At 35.9% G+C, this 21263-nt stretch overlaps 1 protein-coding gene across 1 annotated transcript in view; it reads left to right on the top strand.

Moving 5' to 3' along the window:
* The window catches only part of LOC149415441 (protein pecanex-like), a 33978-nt gene extending 14706 nt beyond the window's left edge, over positions 1–19272 (top strand). Inside the window, exons 7-20 of the mRNA XM_089642625.1 lie at positions 1198–1350; positions 2100–2293; positions 5573–5742; positions 6890–7072; positions 8518–8665; positions 8884–9035; positions 9837–10020; positions 10888–11057; positions 12256–12404; positions 14692–14859; positions 15717–15874; positions 16052–16258; positions 16475–17137; positions 17352–19272. Of these exons, the coding sequence (XP_089498751.1) occupies positions 1198–1350; positions 2100–2293; positions 5573–5742; positions 6890–7072; positions 8518–8665; positions 8884–9035; positions 9837–10020; positions 10888–11057; positions 12256–12404; positions 14692–14859; positions 15717–15874; positions 16052–16258; positions 16475–17137; positions 17352–17492 (2840 nt within the window). The 3' untranslated portion in view covers positions 17493–19272. The remainder of the gene's footprint in view (positions 1–1197; positions 1351–2099; positions 2294–5572; positions 5743–6889; positions 7073–8517; positions 8666–8883; positions 9036–9836; positions 10021–10887; positions 11058–12255; positions 12405–14691; positions 14860–15716; positions 15875–16051; positions 16259–16474; positions 17138–17351) is intronic.
* Positions 19273–21263: the final 1991 nt, after the last annotated feature.

Below are 21263 nucleotides of genomic sequence, written 5' to 3'. Positions count from 1 at the left end.
TATAAATTCTACGTATATAAAATAAAATTTATACATTCAGAATCAGTTTTTGTTAATATGAATGAATATATATTTTTTTCACTGGAGTTGCTTATTGTAATGGACCTCAATAATTTAGCCAAGGTAAAGCTTTTAATTACTAATTTTGATACTCTTAGGCCATTCGTACACGGGAGATATTTACAAGTGACTCGAGTTTTGTGAACGCCTCTCATGAGTATCCGCCATACTATTTCACTAGTGTTCGTCCACAATGCGACGTGTCGACTACGAGTTTGACGTCAGTTACACGCTACTGATGGTGCTTGTAGCATGCTACGCGAGTTGCATTCGTATCTTCTACTCGTTTGGCAGAAATGACGTCCGAATATGATTATAATGTTAAATTTGTTCTGGAGATCGGAAAATATCCATGTTCATATGAATACATTAGAAAGGATTTAACGGCGGTCGGATGAATGTGTTGAGGTTGAAAAGAAAAGTCCATTTGTTATCATTCTCATGTAGTTGGCGGCGACGAATACCCTACAATTAACATTTATTTCGTTGTATGGTTGAACCCGAAATCTTCATTTAGATCGTTTTTACTCTTGTAAATATACAGAAGAACAATATTATCATCTTCGTCGCTAGAGTCACTTGATATCGTATTGATTCCACGGCTGCACTTGAAAAAATTATTAAGTTCAGTATAATTCGGGTAGCGCCATGTACGGAAACCAGCTTTAAAGAGTAGCATATCGGTAGGCTACTTGTGCTTGCGTCACAGTCACTATGTAAGAAGTATCTCTGTCTGCAAAGGGCATTATTCTAGAATGTGTTTTATTATTTTTTTATGTTGAGTGTATGCAGGGTCGGCCCTATGCGGGTGCAATTGGAGCAGCCCGCTCCGGACGCACAAACTGTTAAGGCCCTGATAATACCTATCACATCGCCCTTGAGATTTTTCACAAAAACGGCGCTACACAAAAATACAATTCATCCGAATATTATTGATTGCAGTGACCACCTACGTAGGCGTCTACTAGTTTTGATAAGGTGTGTCAAAATTTTATTCGCACCAGGCTCAGGAACAATGATTACAAGTTTACGAAATGTAGCTACATTTTAACATAGCGATTGCCCAGTTTAATTGGCGTTTTAAAGTTTCGTATGATTTAAGTCTTTATTTAACAACGATTTAATGATTATTTTCAGTTTTGGCCTCGGACTACCTGAACTGCTTGGTGCACATAGTGGAGATGGGCAATGGTCTGGTGTCCTTCCAGCTCCGAGGTTTGGAGTTCAGAGGAACCTACTGTCAACAACGGGAGGTGGAGGCCATTTCAGAAGGCCCGGAAGATAACGATGGTATATTTAATATTCACTACAATTATTAGACTTCTAAAGCATTGTCAAAGCAACTGTTCATCTGCATACATGCTTATTTTTAACCCAAATATGTGATAATTTAAAATGAAGCAATATCTTTGTAAACATCACTTTTATGTTACCAAGCTATTGTTTTATTTTAAATTATAATGATCACAAGTGTCTGCTTTATATGAAAACATGGGTAACCGGGCAACTCAAGTCAGTGGCAACTAGGATTATAGGACAGTTATTATTTCATCACTTTTGATGACTTTATATCACTTTTCAAATGTGTGTTGAATTGCCACTATCCTGAGTTGCCATGGAACCAATAATATGTAAATAAAGTACATGAATAAAATTCAACTATTTTCTCTCAAACCTTAAGAGGAAGCTACAAGCCAAAAATGTGTATATTCTTGGTATACCTTATATTGTAAGTAATAGGCATTAAAATCGCTTGACAAAAGGTGTCTAGAAACGTTTGATTTCAAGAACAAAACTGGTTTTATTTATTTTGTAAATAATTTTATAAGAAAGCAAAAAAGTTAATCAAGTGAAACTGTCACAGATAATCTTAGCTATAATACTGTATTTTTTTTAAGTTGTTTCCTTTATGCGTTCATACATTTCTATTGAAATTTTTTTTTTTTTATTTGTATTCTAATTTTATAATTTGATGAAGCATCCTTAATGACCACTATTATATTCCTGATAAATAATGTGCTCCTTGCGTTGACTTCCAGGCTGCTGCTGTTGCGCTGTGGGTCACCTGCCGCGCATGCTGTCCGTCAATGCCATGTTCTCTCTGCGCTGGCTGGCGTGGCAGGTCACCACAGCGCGCTACGTCCTCGAGGGCTACTCCATCTCGGACAACAGCGCCGTGTCCATGCTGCAGGTGTTCGACTTCCGCAAGGTGCTGATCACCTACTACGTCAAGGTATGGTTCATTATAATACCACATAACAGTGAAGAACTCTGGAAAGAATGTATGGCTTATGTAAGCTGGATAAGGGAAAGTAGGATGCTTACAGTGTGGACATGGAGAGCGGATGAATGAAGAAAGGTGCGTAAGGAGAATATATGATGCGCAAGTGAATGGTAGAAGACGTCGCCATCGCCCAAGAAAGACATGGCAAGATCAAGTGAATCAGGACATGTCAAGTGTGTATGAATATGAATGAAGCAAGGAGTGTTTACCGAGATAGAGTTGTGTGATGGTCTACCTGCTTTGCCTACCCCTGAGATAAAACGGTTAGTTATATTTATATAAATCACTGATTAAAGTACAGTACTATCCCACTAATCCGTCATCCCAAAAACCGGGAAAGTGACCAATTAGCGAAAGCGGCGGATTGTATTACTTACAAAGAATGAAAAAATATATATTGATCTTTCGTTTACGCTTGCGAGAAGACTATTTTGTAAACTTATCAAAACAAAAACGTGGCAGAACGAAACGAACAGAAACAAATGCGACAATTTCTAGAATACTCAAGGGATTTACAGAAATATCCTAAAACAACAGTAATAAACCCTGGTGACTTGTAAAAGGATCAGAGAGAGCAAGTTATACGGCAGTATAGTTACTTGTAGTGTGTATGAGTAATGTAACCCAGCCAGTCGGTGTACAAAACTTGACTCTCAGAGTTGAGGCATGTGGTTGACTACTGAATTTGACATACGAATACCGGAGCATTCAGAGATTGATTTTGTGATATTAAGTAATAAGAGAGCGGCGGATTACTGGGAGAGTATTGTACCTGAAACTGAAGCAAAAACAGGAATGATATCAGAAATATATATATATATACAGGGTGTCCGGAAACTCGTAGTACAAGCGGGAAACTGGTGAATCTACATCACATTTGGAGTCGATTTTGTAGTATATTTTTTTTTTATTTGAGCTTTCGTTATCGAGTAAATCGAGTTTGAAGTTGATTTTTTTTTTTTTTTTTTTTTTTTTTTTAATCAAATTCTTATAAATTATTACTGAAGATCAAAGTACCCAACTAATTAAAACTATTTGAAAGTAAAACAAATGAAGAAACTCGGATTTGAAGCATTATTTTGAAATCACCCTTCATTTAACCCGGTGTAATCATAAAATATTTCTGCTCTGCAGGGTTAAAACATCTGTTATTCAACCCTAAACACCAGAAAAAACTTTAACCCTAAAATAGCCGAAAAATATTTTTTTTTGGTTTTTTTTTTTTTGAAAATGCTCAAATCAAAAAACTATGTTTTTTTGGGTTCCCCATGTGGTGTAGATTCTCCAGTTTCCCGCTTGTACTACGAGTTTCCGGACACCGTGTATATATTTTCCTGAAGTTGTATTGTTGTGGAATAGACAAAAGAACACAAATAATCCCAAGCCTGAATGTAGGAGGGTTTGTTTGTTTATGAAAATGGAAAAAATGTTTCGAGCAGTTAGTCAAAAGAAAGAAAAAAAGAAAAATGCAAACAAACACTAAGGTCGGGTTGTTTCGCGGAATATGAACAAATCATTCTGTGAAGGTTATATTCAAGTTCTATTATTATATCATTATTGGCCAGGGACTTCTTAATGTTGAAATTTGATGAATTCTGCAAATTCTGTGAAACAACCCGTCCTAAACCTTCATTGTTTTATATCCACAATGAACTGTTCAAGTACCGTGTCATTTTTATAACGTATGGCAATGAAAATTCAGATAATTCTTGTGGTATGTAATGCAGTCATTATTTTTTACAATGTAATGAAACCTACTTGACACCAGCTATAATTTGGGAAGCGGATTTGGGTATTGCCGCCCTGGGAACCATTTATTGGATAACCGACCCCTTATAGGTCACCCCAAGTGGTTCGCCACGTTTGGTGGTTTGGCAGGGGTGCCCAGGGTGTGTTCATGATGCGCCTGCTTACCTGCTGGGCGGCTTGCCAGATCAGGAGAGGATGTTTGGGGAGACCATTTGACCTCTCCGACCGATCTCTTCAACTGATTTCTCTTGACCCATCGCCTTGCACCGCAGTGGGAAGGATAGATTATATGTTAATTATATCTAAACCATGTACCCCTACAACGAGTAGAAACAATAAGAGATCTTGGAGTAATTCTAGATTCTAATTAATAATGTTATTTAGGGATCATATTGAAAATATTCTAAAAAAAGCTTATAAGCAATTGGGTTTCATTATTCGCATTACAAAGCCTGTTACGGTAGCACACACCCTAATTCTGTTATATATGTCATATGTACGGTCACAACTAGAATTCGCCTCAGTAATTTGGAATCCTCAATATCAAACATTTATTGATCGCATTGAAAATATTCAGAAAAAATTTATGAAACACCTATCGTATCGTTTTAGTGACCATCGATTTGTCCCTGTCACTTTATATAAATGCAGAAAAATCTCTGATGCATTATTCTTACACAAAATCGTGAACTGCCTAGTTGATTCATCATATCTGTTAGAAAGGATTGCATTTCGTTGCCCCAAGCAAAACACCAGATCGAACGATTTATTTAGAATACCACATTGTAAATCCAAATATGCGCAAAACTCTGTAATAGTACGTATCTGTGAAACTCACAATGCCTCTAGAGATGTAGACATTATCAACCATAACTTGATATCATATAAAACTCAGCTTAATAAATTAAAAATACTTTTATTTTATTCGATTTTTTTGTTGTGAAAAACCCGTAGTGAATAGTATAGCTATGCGAAAAGTTGTATTTTTTTCTATTTGTTTTTAATTTTATGTATTTCTTTATTATGTTTATTTTTTTGCCATTTAATATGTTGTGTAGGTAAAAAATACTAAATCAACATTTAACTCAATGGAACTTAATTGGTCTAGAACATATGAATGTTTATTGTTATAATTTTTTACTGTACGACTGTTTGCTTCCTAAATAAAAAGAAATAAAAAATAAATGTCCGTCACTCCTGAACACACTGGTCCCTAGATTCCTACTCACCTCTCATACCTTTTTCCTTCCCAGAACTTCCTCTCCTTATTTTTCTTTAAAATACCCTCACACAGCATCCCCAAAGATGGCATAGGCCAACAAGCCTTCGCCTAATTCCTTATTATTTGATGTGTTGGGGTTTCCCATAGCTAGCTCTCCGATTATAAATAAATCATTCAAACAAGAAGCTAAAGCTGGCTAGGAATTCCAAAATAGTGCACCAGGGCGTGAAAATAATGTGTTTTCTTTTCTTTTGTAGAGTATAATATTCTACACAATTCAGTCACCGAAGCTGGAAGAGTGGCTCTCATCAGCTAGTATTCTGGAAGCACTGAAGCCAACTTTGGACAGGAATTTCATTGACCTGGATCCCATCTTTAATCTAAATTTGGATGAGGATTATGACTTCAGAGCTTCAGGAATCACAAGGTGAGTCAGACATTACATTTCAGAGCTTCAGGAATCACAAGGTGAGTCAGACATTACATTTCATCATATCAAATTTTCCTTTAGCTAACATTATTTGATTTGGTTAGAATTTTGGGTAAAGTTTACTTACTCCACTTACTTCTTATTACACACAAATTATTTACATAACACTTTGTTTTAACTTAAACAAATTTGAACAATTAACCTGTGGTGTACCAGGAAATTCCTAGCCCAATTTCCAAAAGCTCAAATTCCAAAATCAAACGTCAAGTGTCCACTTAAATTTTTTTGTGTCGCATTATATAAGTATATGATAACAATTCTTCCAGATTTCGGTAGTTTATACAACTGTTGTTACTAATAATATTATTTTGTACAAGAAACCTGTAAATAAATAATGCTAAAAATATAATTATTCATTATGACGTAAAAATTTTGACATTTCTTACGAAGTTAATTTTCATCACTTTTCTTGGGTGAAATATTATAAAAATTACATCAAAATAATGTAGATATCTTTTACTATCTTTCTGATGATACCTCAAATCTATTATTTCCACAATAAATTTATATCAAAAATAATGAAAGAAGACGCTTTGACACTAAAAACGCGGAAAATATTTCGTTGGCATTCCACAGAAAAATTCTTTGTAAAAAATCTGAAAAGCTAGAAGTCATTCCGGTATTTGCTGCGTAAAGAACGAGAATAGCCCAAGCGATTGTGACCTTGTTCTTCACACAAATTCCTTATACATAAGGGTCAAAATCGCACATAATTTTTTTTTTTTTAAATATATTTTTATATATGTTATATTATTATTATTTTATACGCTATATTTTTGTCGCTTGGCCTATTTTAGCATATTGCTCGTCATACATTCCCAGTGTATGGCTAGAGATATGCTGAAATAGGCCAAGCCATGATGTGTATGGTGTAATTGTCGCCTACCTTAAGTTGAAACAGAATTATCTTGGATCAATATTTCACTGCCGGATACAACTTTGTAAAAAAAAATGGCATTTTTATAATTTGTACATATTTAGCGGTAAGCAGAGTACAGTAACTTAACTAAAATTTACAAGGTAAAGTCTGTAAGTGAGACTCTTGTGCGTGCGAGATCTCAGTCAATTTGCTTTTCTTTCCTAGAGCTTCCTTCTGCTCCGTCTACCACGAATGGGTGTCGTTTTGCGGCATGCGTCGAGACGACCTCTACAAGCTAAAGGGGGACAAGCTGATAGCCAGGGACTCTGCCCTGGTATCTCTGTGTTTTGGCCTGAGCCTCGTGGGCCGGAGGAGCCTCGGGGCGGCCAGCCACAACACGGTGTCCAGGTAGGAACAATATTACTCCTTTAGTTCTTGTCATACTTGCATTCTTGTGTCCAGCTTTGGATAAGATCGTAATACAATGAAATCATAATTCGCTCACCTCTCTAGGGAATTCCTGTGTAGAGATGTGCAGCTTTACATTTACAGGAAAAAAATAATGCATATATAAATTAAATGAAAAATATAAACCTACAAAATTATTACAAAAATAAACACTAAATACAATTATTCCAACTAAAATTACAGCTGGGCAGTATGTTTATAGTTGGGAACAATAACAGTCTACTGTAAACTATATAAGTATTACAAAGTACCTGTAGTGGCTTATCAGCCACAAACATAGAGTGACCATACTGACAATGATAAGAGGAATAGTATGAATAATTATTGACAAAAAATAACAATAAGAATATTAAAATTAAAATCGGTAAATAAATTAAGTAGATAATAATAAGTAAATATTATAATAATAATGAAATTAAGTACACAATAAAGTAAAATAGGTAGATAATAAATAATAAGTATTTAAGTTAAGGCGATGCACTACGTAGTAATTTAAAATCATGTGTTTTTGGTTTGAAAATTTGGTCGCCTAGAAATGTTTCAGATGCTTTAATTAAATACTGCGAATAGTCTGCCCAGAAAAAAATAATGTATAAGGCCTATGAAAACTGCTTTAAAGTTCAAAATCTCCTACTTAAGAACCCATTTCCGGTTATGATTTTATTGTAAAATGTGGCAAATTAAGTTATTTATAAAATGATCGAAAAAAAATTAAATATTTATGCCTGAACATCCACAAAATAAAAGAAAAGGCACTTTTTGACCATGTTTTTTTCTTGCATAAATCAAAACAGGCGGTATATTTTCCAGAGTGGAAGATACTACCAGTATCGCCCTGGTGTAAGACCACCATTCAGAATTGAAACGTAGCTCCAAATGGCTTTAGCCGTGTTTAGTGACTAGATCTGAATAGCCAGGTACTTCCCCACCTTCCTCTTTCCCTTCCCCACTTACCTTCAGCCTCACAACATCCCCCAATTGGGGATGCCATAGTCTCACTGGCTCCAGACGGGAGCAGTTGGGACTCTTGTGAGGTATTCACTATAAAAATAAAAAAAAAGGCGGATGGTGTTAAATGGGAATTTAAGCCTTATCGCCATCTACGTAAGGTGTGTTATTGATTCAAAATATCACACGACGTAGTGCATCGCCTTAATAATAATAAATAATAGTGCATAATAGTAAGTAAATATGGATGATTTCGAATATAGGGTTTCCACACTGATTTAAGTTGTGGCGAAAACTGCATCCTTAGGTGTAAGAAACTTGAGGGATGCAGCAGGAGTTCTAGAGGCGGCCAGAACTTTCAAGAGTTGTAGCACCAATAATGATATTGTTTGAATATTGAATTTTAAATAATATGAATCAATTTGTGTATTTTTCAGTGTGGAATTCTTCCTGTACGGTCTTCATGCACTCTTCAAAGGGGACTTCAGAATAACGTGTGTGAGGGACGAGTGGGTATTTTCCGACATGTCCCTGCTGCACTCCGTGTTGGCCCCCGCTGTGAGGATGGCACTCAAGTTACATCAAGTGAGTTGACTTTTTTTGTTGCCCAATACAAATTTCAAGCAATTATTACTCGAATGGGTCCACTTCGGTCCACTTTATGGAAATATCCATTCTCATTAGATTTCTCCCATTTTTCAATACTTAACGTACTGAATTTTTTTAACACGGTTTTCTGGTACACAGTGTTTTGTCTAAAAGCAGAATTAAGTGTATGAATAAATATAAATGATATGTTTCAGGATCACTTCATGTCTCCCGAGGAATATTGCAGCTGCCCAGCTCTGTACTCCGCCATTTGCTGTCACACGGCCTGTCTGGTCATCTGCCACGAGGCTTCACCCACTTGGAGAAACAACGTCCTGAGGGGAGCGCCTCATCTGCTGGCTCTTAGGTAAATTATTACTGTTAGGAGTCTGTCATTCCGGACCGTTGAATATAATTTGTTAAATACTCTCTCCCCAATTTTTGCAATTCATTTGAGAAAACTCAACGATCTGTGATGCATCATCCTTAGTCGGGTTGGAGGTAGATTTACTCTTTTATTAGTATCAAGTGATTAGTGTCTGTATACATAGTAGAAGTGTTAAGTTCATGCATAGTTGCATTGGTGTCGGTCGCTGATTTTGAAATAAATAATTTTGAAGTAAATAGACGATGAACAGCACTTAGAATCTTGAGAAATAATAAACGGTAAACAAATGGTTCCATCATCACATCAGAAATAGAAAATAAGTTGTTAATGGGAATCAATAGACTGTCCACTTCATTTTCGTCTGTGCTAAGCATTTGACAGGCCACTACAAACAAAAAAAAATGGATCGTGGACATCGTGGTTCTTATCACTCGCACTAAGCACCCACACTTGTCACTAAACACTAACTTGATGTGTCCGTTTACACTTTGTTGCAAAACTCACTTGCACTCTGCTACTAATCAAAGTGTAATTGAAGGTTGCCTCTCGGTAAGAGTTTCCCTTATATAATAGCCATATATGTTAGGTCACCCCTTGCCTATTAAATTCTAAGTCATATTCTTCATTATGTTTTTATAACATACCTCACAGTTTATGTTTGTTTGATACATACGTTCATCAATGGTACAACACTATCTGCCTCTAGGAATCGTCTCCACTCCTGCCGGTGGTGTTCTGATGTCTCCCTCCAGTTCCTTATGCAATATATGTTTGTTCCAGACACGTAATGGACGACGGCAGCGATGAATACAAGATAATAATGTTGAACAAGCGCCAACTGAGTTTCCGCGTCATCAAGCTGAACAGGGAGTGCGTGCGAGGCCTGTGGGCGGGTCAACAGCAGGAGCTGGTGTACCTGCGCAACAGGAATCCCGAGAGGGGGAGCATACAGAACGCTAAACAGGTTTGCAAAGCAATAATATTTACAAACCAAAAGCAAAGGTATATCCTTGTCATCGGTCTTATAGCCCTTGTGAGAGATGTAGATACCTCCACTCCTCCCAGTCTCATGCTTTCTCCCTTTCTTCCATATATATCCTGTGAAGTGGTTTTCATCTCCACACCATTAAGCCTCCTAAATCTACCAACTGAAATTAGTACCTGCAGACAATATTTTGATGTATTATTCATGAGCGTCGTAATGAAGAAAAAAAAATTTGCTATTAGGGAATATTTGAATAATATTTTATACTAATACTTTATGCTAAAATGGTTTATTTGACAGAGTGTAGCGAAGTCCTGTTTAACTGGAACCTTTTTGCATTTCATCTGTCTGTAAATTTGTTTATACATTCCGTTTTCGGTACAAGATGGTGGCCATTTTAGTGGTTTAGTAAAGGTTATTTTTTCAAATGTGATATCGTCATGTTTAATTGGACGTTCTTATTTGCATTTTTTCAATATTACGGTACCTATCTCCCTGAAGAAAGATTGAGAAAAAAAGAATTGTCACTTAGAAAGTGGTGTTTCTTTGGATAAATTGTATAATTCCTTATTTGAATTAAAACATGTTATGTAAAATATATTATAGTTCATGTATAATTAAGTAGGTAGGTATTTAAGTTCCTATTTACAAATCTTATGATTTCAGATAAAATTTTTGTTTTTGATTTATTAAATAAAAGAAATTAAAAATTTTGCTTTTTGGACGCAAGGTTTAGTGTTCGCTGAATCAATACATAATAATATTATCTTCACACTGTGAAAAGTGTTCTCAACACTTCAATAGCATAAAACCATTAATAATTACTCATCAATGAATTATTTTCAGGCCCTGCGCAACATTATAAACTCATCGTGCGACCAACCCATCGGATACCCCATCTACGTATCCCCCCTGACCACCTCCTACGTGGAGACCAACCAGCAAGTCACTTCGCTAGTGGGCGGAGCTCTCACGCTCAGCACCATCAAGAGGCATGCCATGGGATTGTGGAGACGGTAAGACACTAAATAATTATAATAAAGGTCGAACCGCACTGAAGTGTCACTTAGTAATTGCACTACAGCTGCAGTAGTGCGGCAGTGCAAATCATCTTAATACAATCATTTGTGTTTGTCTCACAACTCTTCTAATAAATCTCCTATGGTTGTGATAGCAATGAGCTCTGATGGCTTCTTTAGCAGGCGGTAAAAATTATTCTGGACTTCGACCTTAGAATAAGGTTGCAAAACTATTTATTATAAACTCAATCCCTGCATTATCGACTGCTATGTCCATCTATGGGTAGCCTCAAACTACTATCTAGTGCCATCTATGAGTAACCTCTTAAACTACTCTCTAGTGTATCACAATTTGCATTGTCATTGGTGAACAATACGGACGACTTTGAGAAGATATTATCACAGTTTCTTTGCTATGTGAGGAGGCAGAAATAAAATGTATTATCTGTAAACAGGATGCACGAGAGCTTGGAGAAACAAAGACATTTTTTTTAAATAAAGCGTGTGATCGAAAATTAATCATTTGAGTTCCATGGTAATAATTCCAGCACAGTGTAGGGTGATAAGAACCTTATCAAAGATTCGTCAATAACATTTTATATAATAAAATTTCTGCTGTCCGATATATACACGACGAAAGCCAAATGCAGACTGTCTGCGCGGTGAAGCACCATTCTGGTGCAGTTTGTTTCATGCAAAACAGTAAAAATAATATTTCATGTAGACGCAACGCGCTGTAGTGCAACGCAGCGACGCTCTAGTGCAGTTCGACCTTAAACCTTCGTTATTTTTAGAGTCTTGATGGTACCAGAATGTTTAGTATCTTGCACACCATTAGACAAATTTAGCTGCTGTGTTAGACACCACTTGCAGTATGTTCAAAAGTACATTAGGCAGACAAACTATCGCAGTAGTCAAATCTTTTTTATGTGAACATTACACAAGAGTCCCAACTGTTTGGAGCCAAAGAGACTATGGCATCTGGCTGACTATGTTGTGAGGCTGAAGATAGTGGAGAAGAGGAAGGTAGAATATTAACCTTTGACATGCCATGATACAAAATCATTATAAGTATAGGTTTTGTATGAATATGATGATTTCACTATTTTAGCTGATGCAAGGTGGATTTTAATTTCAGAATTGTATTATTGAATTATAAAATCCTGTTTTAGTTCAACCTTTTAATTTATTTCAGGATGAGGCGACGCTGTGGCGAAGGCTGCTCCAGTGGTAGTGGCAGCAACGGGCTGGAGTGTGGCATCAGCACCAGCAACACGCATCCCAACCAGACCCCGCATCACACCCTGGAGCTGTCCCGCACCTCGCTGGGAAACAGTCTGATATGTGAGTCACCACATTATACTACTACAGTAAAACCCCAGTAATTCGAAAAAAAGCGTAATTCGAAATTTTCGCCAAAAAAATATCCGCAGAAAATTTTTTTCATGCAAAATGTATTTTTTAATTCGAAATTTATTTTGTCGAAAATTTCAAATTTATCATATTTTTACGAATATCTTAATTTAAAGGGTAGGCCGCGACCGTAATCGGCCGCGAAATATCGATTTACATGTAAATATATTGCATTTTTACGAATTTATTTAGACTATCTGAATTTAAAAGTCCGGCTGCTAAAATAAAGGAATAAATCGTATTAATACGGATTTACTCTTAAGATAATATGTACCCGGATTTGAAGGGGCGACCAAGAAACACGATTTTCGACGTCTTTTTTATTTTTTATTACTTAAATTTCGAATTACGTGGGAATTTGTTAATTTGATTTTTGATGTCCCGTGGATTTCGAATTAACGAGGTTCTACTGTACTCACAGTTTAACCTCCTCCACGCACATGTCATCCAGCGGTGAGGATGTTGCATAGGTGATGCATGAACTTTCACTAAAACACATTCACTGTGTCACAACATGCTGCATGATAGGACAGATTGCTTTGAAGAGGTTAACAATTGGAAAACGTAATAAACATGTGAGATAATCCTTGACTTTCGAATTTGAAATTTGACAGGAAAAATGACCTAACACAGTTTTTTTTTTAATATTGCTTCTTTTCCACATAGTTGTTACTTTGATTTAACATTTAATAAATGGTTTATTTGGTATGAGTACATATGTACATCAAAAAAATATATTTAAAAAAAATTCAGTCACTATCCCAGTAACAAAGGGTTCAAAAATAACAAGTTTAAATGTGGTTTGAACCATCACCTTAGAATACAATTTCTTTTCAAAGATTACCACTAATTTCTATAAATTGTTTTATTTTTATTTTATTTAATTATTTATTTTATATATATATATAAATTACAAACAATACAAAACAAAATGAACCTCTGTCTGTCCAACTGGGAAGGATTCCCGTTTCAAGACAGCCAAATTGTGTATTTAGTACATAATATTCTTACAATGGAATGGCGATGCTGTCAAAACAAATTTTGAGAACATTGTTGATTGCATTCGAAGTGACAGGATGGTTTCTTTATCCTTGAAAGAATCGCAAAGATGTAATTTATTACCAGGGTCAATTTGGATAACATTAGTAATTGCATTCAGAACAGATGAATGGTTTCTTTCGCGACATCACAAGTCTGAGATTCTTTCCAGGGCATTTATTGATACATTAGAAGTATTATTTTTTTTAATACATTATTTGGTAATAATTATTATATTGTGCTATGTTATGGTACCCAACACCTGGAGTCGAACCAGGGTTATAAACTGATTAGCTCAGTAAAAAGGTAGGCAGATGAAACTCGAATACGATCAGGGGTGAGGAACTTCTCTATTCATTACTTCGTCCATCGGTCAGGAGTTTGGAAAGGCCATCACAAAATAATAACACATGAGTAAAAGGCACAAGGTGTATTAATCATCTAAAGAAACACAGGGTTGAAATAGAATCTCTACTCTCTTCTCTCTCTAAGACGACCGGGTGAAACGGGGATTTTTACATGAAGTTAATGGATTTGAACACAATAAAAGGGTATGCCGAAGAAGCTTACGGGTTTCTAGAGTTCTGATGAGGGGTTGGCCTGACGTGTCGAGCTGGAGATAGCCCGCGCTCCCAAAGGGGGGCAGCGGTTAATTTGGCATCGTCACGCACGAGGAATTTACCGGAAACGAGACTCCATTGCGTAAGGTTTGAGTTGCCGTGTCGAAACATGTTTTGTGAATTGGCTGCGCGAAATATTTAGTTATATCCAAGAAGGAGATCGTTTCTAATATCACGTAATTTGCGCGCCATGTTTGCGAGCGTTGCAGTTTGCTCGCTAAAGACACTTGATGCAACCGGGGTCGAATTTGGACTGCCGCGCGACGGGTCGTTATGAGCTCGGGCTAGCGGTGGCTGTGTGGGTGGTCTGTCACGTGTACTGAACACGCCGCGACCATCTGGCATGAGTAGAGTGGGGTTAGAGTGACCAACCTTTTTTAATGTACGGTGACTGTATTACGTAACAATTCATGAAAAATATATACCTGGGTGATTATACCACGTAATAAGTTACAATCTTGTTGTTGCTATTTAACGCATTTTAAATAGTTGTGGTGACCTTCCATTTGTCAAACTCTACAAAATGAATTCTAATATGTTATTTGTATGTGATATTCCAGCGGGCACCCGAGGCAGCCTTGCAAGCGTCGGAAAGCCCGGCAGTTCGACCCTAGCCTCTCTGGCCGGCCTCCTAGGCTCCCGAGAGCAGCCACCGGTCGCTGGACCCACGGATCTTCCCATCACCAGCGCTGCCAGGCTGTTCTTTGAAAGACAAGAGTCGGAAACAGGTAAGGAATCATTATTGTTACCTACTTTGGTTAGAAAAAATTGTTTTTGTTAAGAGGATCCCATCTTGAGATACAGCACAGTGGTGGTAATTTTATACTTATTTTTGCCCTTTTCAGTAAGTCAGATATTAGTTTTGTTTGGGGATGTGCATTACCCCCCTCGATGTTCGTATGTCACTTAACCCCTCAGGCCTCTGGCATATTTGTCAGATGGTCAGATTTTTTCCGCTTTGCAATAAAATCCTAATAAATGGAATTTCTGAATGTATCCGAAAACTAAAAACTGTTTTTGAAATGTGATGAAATACGCTTTCAAATTTTATCATTAGAAATGAACATATAATTTTTGAAAACAAAAAGCATTTTAAAACTGGCTCACCTGCTCACCTAAAATTACTCAGATGGAAAAATAAATAAAAGCACCCATATTTTATTAGTAAATGTATCATAAACGTTATTGTCACCTCACTTTATTTGTCATTTCATGTAAAAATAATTAATAAAATGTTCACAAAGTTTCGTAGAGGTGTACATTAAACGTTTTCTGTGGTAAACTTTTAGATTTGAATATAAAGCGCGGTGTTTTCTCTTTCTAACACCGTTTAGATCATATTTCTCACCACGACAGTAAGGGAGAAACAACAATTTCTATGAAATCTACAGGAGTTGTTCCCAAAAGTGAACAAATTGGCCTGAGGAGTAGAGAACTTGGATTCAATTGTCTCTATTTCTTTCTACCTAAGAATATTCCCAATTGGGGATATCACAGTCCCTCTAGCTTTGTTTGGTTAAGCAATTTGCTCCATTTGAAGCTCTGCCAACTTAAAACATTGAAACGAAAACTGTTCTTTCTCCAGCCTATACAACCATCAGAGAATTCGCCGAGACAAAGGCTGCCCCCGGAGCAGAGAGGGAAGTCCCGCAGTACGAGCCTTCCCGCCCCCCCGTGACCGTGGTCCGGGGGCCCTCTTGGAGACAGGCGGGGCCCCCGCTCCCTGCGAGGGACTCCAGACAGGTAACAATAATAGAAATCAAATCATGCAAATATATTTTGTACAGTCTTATGTCAATATTTTATATCACCATCCAAACTTAAAATGGAAGCAATATAATTAAAGCCACCATCAGTATGCTTATAAATGCTCGGATTCATAATATTATGATTTAATTAACCATTCTTTTTTTGTTTTAGTGTCTGTCAATTCGCGACCGCGCCAGAGATGGTGCTCGACGATCCAAACGTGACCGCGAGAGAGATAGAATACGACCCTCGAGTTTCCGGCTGCTGAGTGCAACCGAGAGAGAAGGTATCCGTGAACCTCAGGAGAGAGCGGGACACTCCAAAGATCGGGAGAGCAAAGCCTTGAAGAGAGGGGACTCCAGAGCTAGCAGTGCTAAGGTACAAACATCGCAATGTGGCTGATGCAATCACTTGATTTTCTTTTGATCCATTGCATTCTAACACTTTCGCGTTATTTTGTATATGGCGTCAGTTATTCTTTACGAAAATTATTGTTTTTGGGTACAAAATTGATTATTATCAAGGCCAAAATTATTCATTAACAATTTAGTACCTACTCCACATAATTGTTTAACTAATTATTTAATTACGCAGATGTCAACAGCAGCCAGCTTTCCTACTCCCGACAGTTCCACCGAAGACCTCTCTTTCAATCCAGGCGGAGACAATTGCCAAATAATCGCCAACAGGAACGCCAACCTCAAACTCTCAGGGCATTTCGACCACCCCAAAGAATCCCACAAGAGAAGAAGCAGCGACTTTGCCGGATCCAGCGGACGAGAATTCATGGCCAAACAACACACGTCGGAGAAAGCCATAGACAACCTTGCATCCAAAGACCTGACGCTGCGAAATGTAGAATCAAGTTCAGAGCACAGCGTTCTAAAACGCTCAAGCGAGAGTCCGAGAGAGTTGGCGAAAGCCACGAAAGACCTGCGACACGACCGTGAAAGCTATCGCGATCTCGCCGGGAAATACAGCGAACTCTCTATGAAAGAAACAGGATTGAGGATAGCGGGAGATCCAAAAGATTCGACGCGGAAACCGATAGTGAAAAGATCCGAGTCTCTGAAGACAGAGTTGAAGAACCATATCAGCATAGGTTGTAAGGTTGTGATTGTGGACCCGGCTGGAGTGTACGACTGCATCAACCTGGGGAGGAGGATCGACGTGACCTGGCCCTCGGCTTATCAGAGGCAAAGGGGGGGCAGGAACCACTGGTGCACGTGGGTCCCCCAACAAGGAATGGACGGACAGGTAAATAATATGTAACCACTTGCAGCATTATTCTCACTCTCCGATATTATATTATGAACTTCAATAAGCACTCAGTACTCACAAACTATTGCTTAAATATCTATTTGCGCAAAATCATTGTTCCAGAGCCGAGCTGTTCAGCATAAACGTGATATTTTAATAATTGTTCCTTTTTGCTGGCATGATCAATTCAAAGTTTTTGTTGTCTTTGCAGGTAGTGCACAGATGGACTCCAAACCACCGAGACCCGAACCTGCGATCTCATGTCGACAAGACCATCCTCCTGGTTCAGATAGGCGACAGGTTTGTTCCCATTGCCGAGAACTGCGTACAAGACTTGGGGGACGAGGTTTAACTCCCCGTCCTTCCCTAGCCGACACATCCCGCCATTGATGTTTATTATGTGATATTATTCTATATTCTGTTATCCGACTTGTTCAATTTCTTTACTTTTTTTGGTGTGTTCTATTTCAAAAATGATTATTTTTAAGTAAGTACTTTTTTCTTTATTCTTATATCACCGACGTCAAATTTTGATTTTTAAATATGTATAAATCACAATCAACAGTGACAAGTAATTACTTAGGATGGGTCGTTACATAGAATTTGAACAATTCATCAAATTTCAACGTTCATATGCGAGTTCTGTGAATGTTCTATTTAAGTTCTGTTACTAAATCATTGTAAGCCAGTTACTTGACAGAACTGAAATAATAACAGAACTTGGAAATTAACTTTGAAATTTGAAGAATTGTTCAAATTCTCCGAAACAACCCATCATTAGTAATCAATCTAAAATAATTTGAAATGCCATAATTTTATATTACTGCATAATACAATACCTTTTAATGCAGCAATTTTTTAATTTATTATTTTGCATTCAACTTTGGACGCCTGCGCACAAATCAACAATACTGTCAGCATTTTTAAATACATCTATTTGGTTTTCATGAATGAGTGAATGTAAATTAAACCACTTCCCGACATCCGATCGAGCTCAAATTCGGCAGATTGTTGTCGAGTCTATCAACAACTTTATGTGGCAACTGCGCACACACATGCGCACATATATGCATTTCTCTGAAATTTGATGACATTACAGCAGTTAATATACAAAATAAATGTGTGTTCTACCCAGTCGGTATTTGGCTGAGTTGTTAGCGCGGTAGACTCCAGTCCCAGGATCAATCCTCAAAAAATAAATATACATCTTTTTAAATATTTCTACATATAACAATAGATGTATTATAGTAAAAAACTTAATCTTTTAATTTCGACACTACTGAGCATCCAATATTAATGGATTGGTATTATTGACTATTTTCAAAATTCAACAATAATATTTTCAATACAGTAATAAATTATTGAGCATGCGCAGGCGGCCTTAGAAAAAGGTATATTTGAAAATTTTCTTTTTTTTTATATTCGTTTTTTCCATGTGGAAATATTGTGGTAACTTTTTAGTATATTATGATTTGTGATCAGTGGTTATTGTGAAAGCTTGACGGGTGTTTAACTTTAATAGCACTAACTAATATTACTGTGTCACTGCCAATATTTCAACACATTTAATTAAATACCCATTTTCTAGGAGAAAACTATCAAATAACGCAATGTGCAGCCTTACTTGAAGCACTTTTCGGTAAATATTCAATCCATCTTATTAAAATATGTTTGAACTTTGATTCGAGGTTTACTGCCGAAATGTTGATAATATTATGTATACTTACTAACTTTAACAATAGAATTACAACAAAACAATAATACATATTCTAATGTATTGTTTATGTTATGAATATAAAAATCTTTATCGTAATTAAAATTTAAATAAAAACAGGTTGTTCAGTGTATACATACGTTTTCCTTGGTAAATATTAATAAATGCATACTGTAAGGATACAGTTTTTGATAGTTTAAATATATCTATAATAATGAAACAGTAATACATACATAATTAAAGTTAATTTTACTTTCTCAACAATTACATCTTTAGGCCACTACAAAACTTGCCTCATATTTTATAAATATGTCGTTTTTTAAACCTATTAAATTTGTGAATATGTAAATGCGCAAAGTGAAATCTTAGCTAATATATATTTTTTTATAATTGGTTTATTTGGTTGTCAATATCATTTTTCTATCTTTTTTAAGCTGGTTTCAAAATGTATTACCTTTTTTTGTAATTGTGTGAATTATTCAGTTACAGTTTTCTTTCCGAATCTGAATTTAAAAACATACATTTTTGAGATATTCTTTTTCAAAATATAACTATAATAAGTTATTTAATTCAAAACGAACAGCTTTGTACTAAAGTGTTACTGTACCTACATAAAATTGTTAGTAAACCTGCGTATTTTTGCAATCGTAGCCCTTATTCACATTATGTATGTTATTTATTAGAAATGTACATAATTTGGTGGGTTGGTTGTAATGTCCTAGGACAATCATTGTAAAAAGTAAACCCTCCTAATGTAAAAACTAAATTAAGTTAAATATCCCACTATGTAAAGGTGTAACATAATTAATGTGTAATATTTCTTGTAAATTTGTGTACAATAATACTCTCTTGCATTTAGACGCAAATACGAATTTAAAATTTGTACATAACATAGGCTAGGCAATTTTTGTATTTATATTTAATGTACTGTTGATTTAGTCAATAATTGAATTTGGATTTTTGCATAAAGTTGACTGTTGTGTCACTTCTACTTCCAATATTGCCTTGGTATGGATTTATACTTGTAAAAAGCACTTTATTATAGGCAGACTAAATGTATTCAGTCTCACCTTAGGTGGTTCTCTGGGGCTTAGCACTTCTATAATTCATTATCTATTCACTCTTTGTGCTTTGTTTGGATAAGTCTTTACTTAGAGTACTCTTAAGTTCAGTTGATCCACGCCAATCGTAACTTATCTAACTTGTATAACTTTGCTTCACCTTTTGTCTTTTATGCAGAAAGATGCACAACCAATAAATAATTTATTTCTACAAATGAAAACATGAATAATCACGTTACTATTGCAAACCTTTCTCCCCTCTCCAATATCGGGCTTTTCAAACTTTCAACTAGCATTGCAACGATTGCAATTCTGGCATATTTTACACTATGTAAGAATCTTTGGTGTTTGTAATCACCAATCTTTACAATTATCCAAAAAAAAACATGTTTATTTTGTCTGATTTGATTCCATAACCAATATTAAATTAAAGTGAATTTAGAAGTTGTTGTGAAATGTGATACAAGTGAGGTTTGGAAGCAAGGATGTAAGCAAACGAATCTATAAACACATAGTAAGAATTTGCTAATCTGTAAAAAGATTTTGTTTGATTTGCGAACGAGTTGCATTTTTCATTACTGTTTAATCAATAATCGTTATCGTCAGATTTAGAATCATTGTTGTATGTATCACTAAATCTAATTTGTCCAAGAAAATGTTTCTTTTGGGCTAGAAGGTTGCGTTTAATATTTCTCATTAACATACTTCTAGTCAGACTGTTGCTAATTTCCTTATAAAGTATACACGCTATGTATTGGAAACTAATGTAAAATATCTGAGAATATCTGATTTGCCAATTAATTTTCCCTTAGAAACTTATTCTAATAATTCAATGGACCACGTTTTCTTACAAAAAATTACACAATAATACTAAAATTAGTAGTCATTTGGTCTTGTTAGAGAAACTTGTAGGACAGATGTTATAAGATCAAATTAATGAGGGTATAATGTAGACTAATTTTTTTTTAATTTTACGAAAGAGAATTAGATGCAAAATCATTTCGAGAGCTTACAATTTGTGCACATTATTTAATTAACCTTTTATGACTTTATTAATTAATTTGAAGTTTCTCAAGTTTGAAGTAATAGAGGAAAGGTACTTTTTTTTTTATTTTTGCCAAAGATTAGAAAAAATGAAACCAATTAAGCTTATATTTACGCCTGATTTTAGTGAACTTTATAATTATTTTTTTGATTTGAAAACCGCCTGATTGAGGGTAATTTTTCCATTCAATTATAAATCCATAGATTTTCGATTTTGTAACTTAATAAAATATTTTGTTATTTTCGTACGCTCGAATGTGTTAACAATTACATAGTTTTAGTACTGCAAATCTAGATTTATCTC

The sequence above is a fragment of the Hesperophylax consimilis genome, chromosome 18 (assembly GCF_061612785.1).
Source record: "Hesperophylax consimilis isolate HC1 chromosome 18, BYU_Hcon_1.0, whole genome shotgun sequence".
NCBI classification, from domain to species: Eukaryota; Metazoa; Arthropoda; class Insecta; order Trichoptera; family Limnephilidae; genus Hesperophylax; species Hesperophylax consimilis.
This window is presented reverse-complemented; position numbering and strand designations above follow the sequence as displayed.